The sequence below is a fragment of the Chanos chanos genome, chromosome 12, assembly GCF_902362185.1.
Source record: "Chanos chanos chromosome 12, fChaCha1.1, whole genome shotgun sequence".
In the NCBI taxonomy this organism is placed as follows: Eukaryota; Metazoa; Chordata; class Actinopteri; order Gonorynchiformes; family Chanidae; genus Chanos; species Chanos chanos.
This window is the reverse complement of record NC_044506.1, coordinates 21,055,303-21,056,950: the sequence shown is the minus strand read 5'-3', so window position 1 is coordinate 21,056,950 and position 1,648 is coordinate 21,055,303. Positions and strand designations below refer to the sequence as shown.

Below are 1,648 nucleotides of genomic sequence, written 5' to 3'. Positions count from 1 at the left end.
TTCAATAACTGTTCCTCCTTTTTCCTCCAGAAAATCCCCCTTTCTCATGCCTATGACCGTGGAGGAGGGTGAGGATGGAGAGAAGGAGAGGAAGAAAACGCCGGTCCTTGGTGATTCTGGAAGTACTGAACCGGGCTGTGATGTCCAGCCCAATCCTGCTGTTGCCCACTTAGCCTCGAAAAAGTGTTAAAACTCACTGCCCATACTGCAATGGTCTGCATTCTTTATTTTTTATCTCTGTTAGCCTACTACACACGCACTAATGTTGAGAGCACCTCTGAATGGGCGTCTTTAAGTCCAACAGCGCCCCCTTCTGTAGTAAATAATTACTGCAGCTGAGGGAGTTGCCTTCATAAAAAAGCACTTTAAATATTGGTCATAGTCATTCCAAGAGTCACATGTTCACCTAAAGAACTGTTTCTCACAAAAGCACATATTGGGCTGCACTTTGGCCTTTGGAAAAAAAACAAAACAATCCAGATAATACTTTTCCACTATCTCTGTTGTTTTTATTTTCTGATTCCCATAGCTGTGTTTCCACTTAGACGTCTTTAGGCAAAAAAAATAGCATATCAGACTTCAGATCTAACAACGGGGAAAGAATGAACAGGCAGCATATATAAAAACAAACGGTAAAAGTTTCGTGAAGAGCATTGAAACGTGTCTACATGGGACATGACCGCGTCGTTGATTTTGTAGGTGAAATGGATGATGCGAAAAAGGGGCAGTTTTTTTTTTTTAGCGAATAAATCGTGAAACAGCAGGTAAATCTGAAGTCATGTGACGTGAGTGAACCTTTTAAATGACTCAGGCTTGTTTCAGACCAGCACTATGTTTCTCAGTCCCTCACTGCTTAACGGAGATCCACTGTTGATAGACTCCATTTTATCTGAAGAGTGAACACGGGCTTGCTGAACTCGAGCTTCCAAAGTGATAGTGTAAACTGAGGTTTGGGTAGAGTAGGGAGAACCACTCTTGCATCAGTATAACAGGGGAAACTTCAGCTAGTAGCATGTTTGCCAGAATGTGGTCAGGCCAGACTGTAGTGCTTGGCATATTTATACGAAAAGGAGAAAAAAAAAAAAATGATGGAAATGCTTCAAGGTTTAGATTTGTGTTTGGTACCAAAATTTCTATGGCAGAGACTTTCTGCGGGAAAGACTTTCCACATGGTCCTGTGGGACTCATGCCAGTGGAACAGGCACATTTCTCCACTGGTGAAGTGAGCTTCAGCAAAAGCTGTGACTGCTTCAGGTCGTACTTTTCAAATGGAAGTGAATGGAAGCTAAGCTACTGTCAGTTACTCAAACCACCTGAGCTTAAAAAAGACTTTTTTTTTTTTTTTACTTCCTTGTTTCTTTCTCAGCACAAGTTTTTGATGAAGCTCTGACCACTTGCCAAACCATTAGCTCACTTATCCAGAAAACTGAACTTTTACATTAGAAAACAAACACAAACATAAACACAAACAAGATCTCTTGTATATGTTCTTGATTGTTTTTCAAAAATAATGTTCGCTTCAAAGACACTAAAGGCATTCGACGGTTAACTGGCAAATTTTACATTCTAATGTCTTAAATAGAGTTCTGTGAGGATGGCTGCATTCAAGAAGTGCCATCTGTCACTCTGATTGTCCTAAAACGTTTTG

The 1,648-nt window shown here is 40.6% G+C and overlaps 1 protein-coding gene across 1 annotated transcript in view; it reads left to right on the top strand.

Moving 5' to 3' along the window:
- iffo1a (intermediate filament family orphan 1a) overlaps nucleotides 1-190 on the top strand; it is an 8,123-nt gene extending 7,933 nt beyond the window's left edge. Inside the window, exon 9 of the mRNA XM_030788579.1 lies at nucleotides 31-190. Within this exon, the coding sequence (XP_030644439.1) occupies nucleotides 31-190 (160 nt within the window). The remainder of the gene's footprint in view (nucleotides 1-30) is intronic.
- Nucleotides 191-1,648: the final 1,458 nt, after the last annotated feature.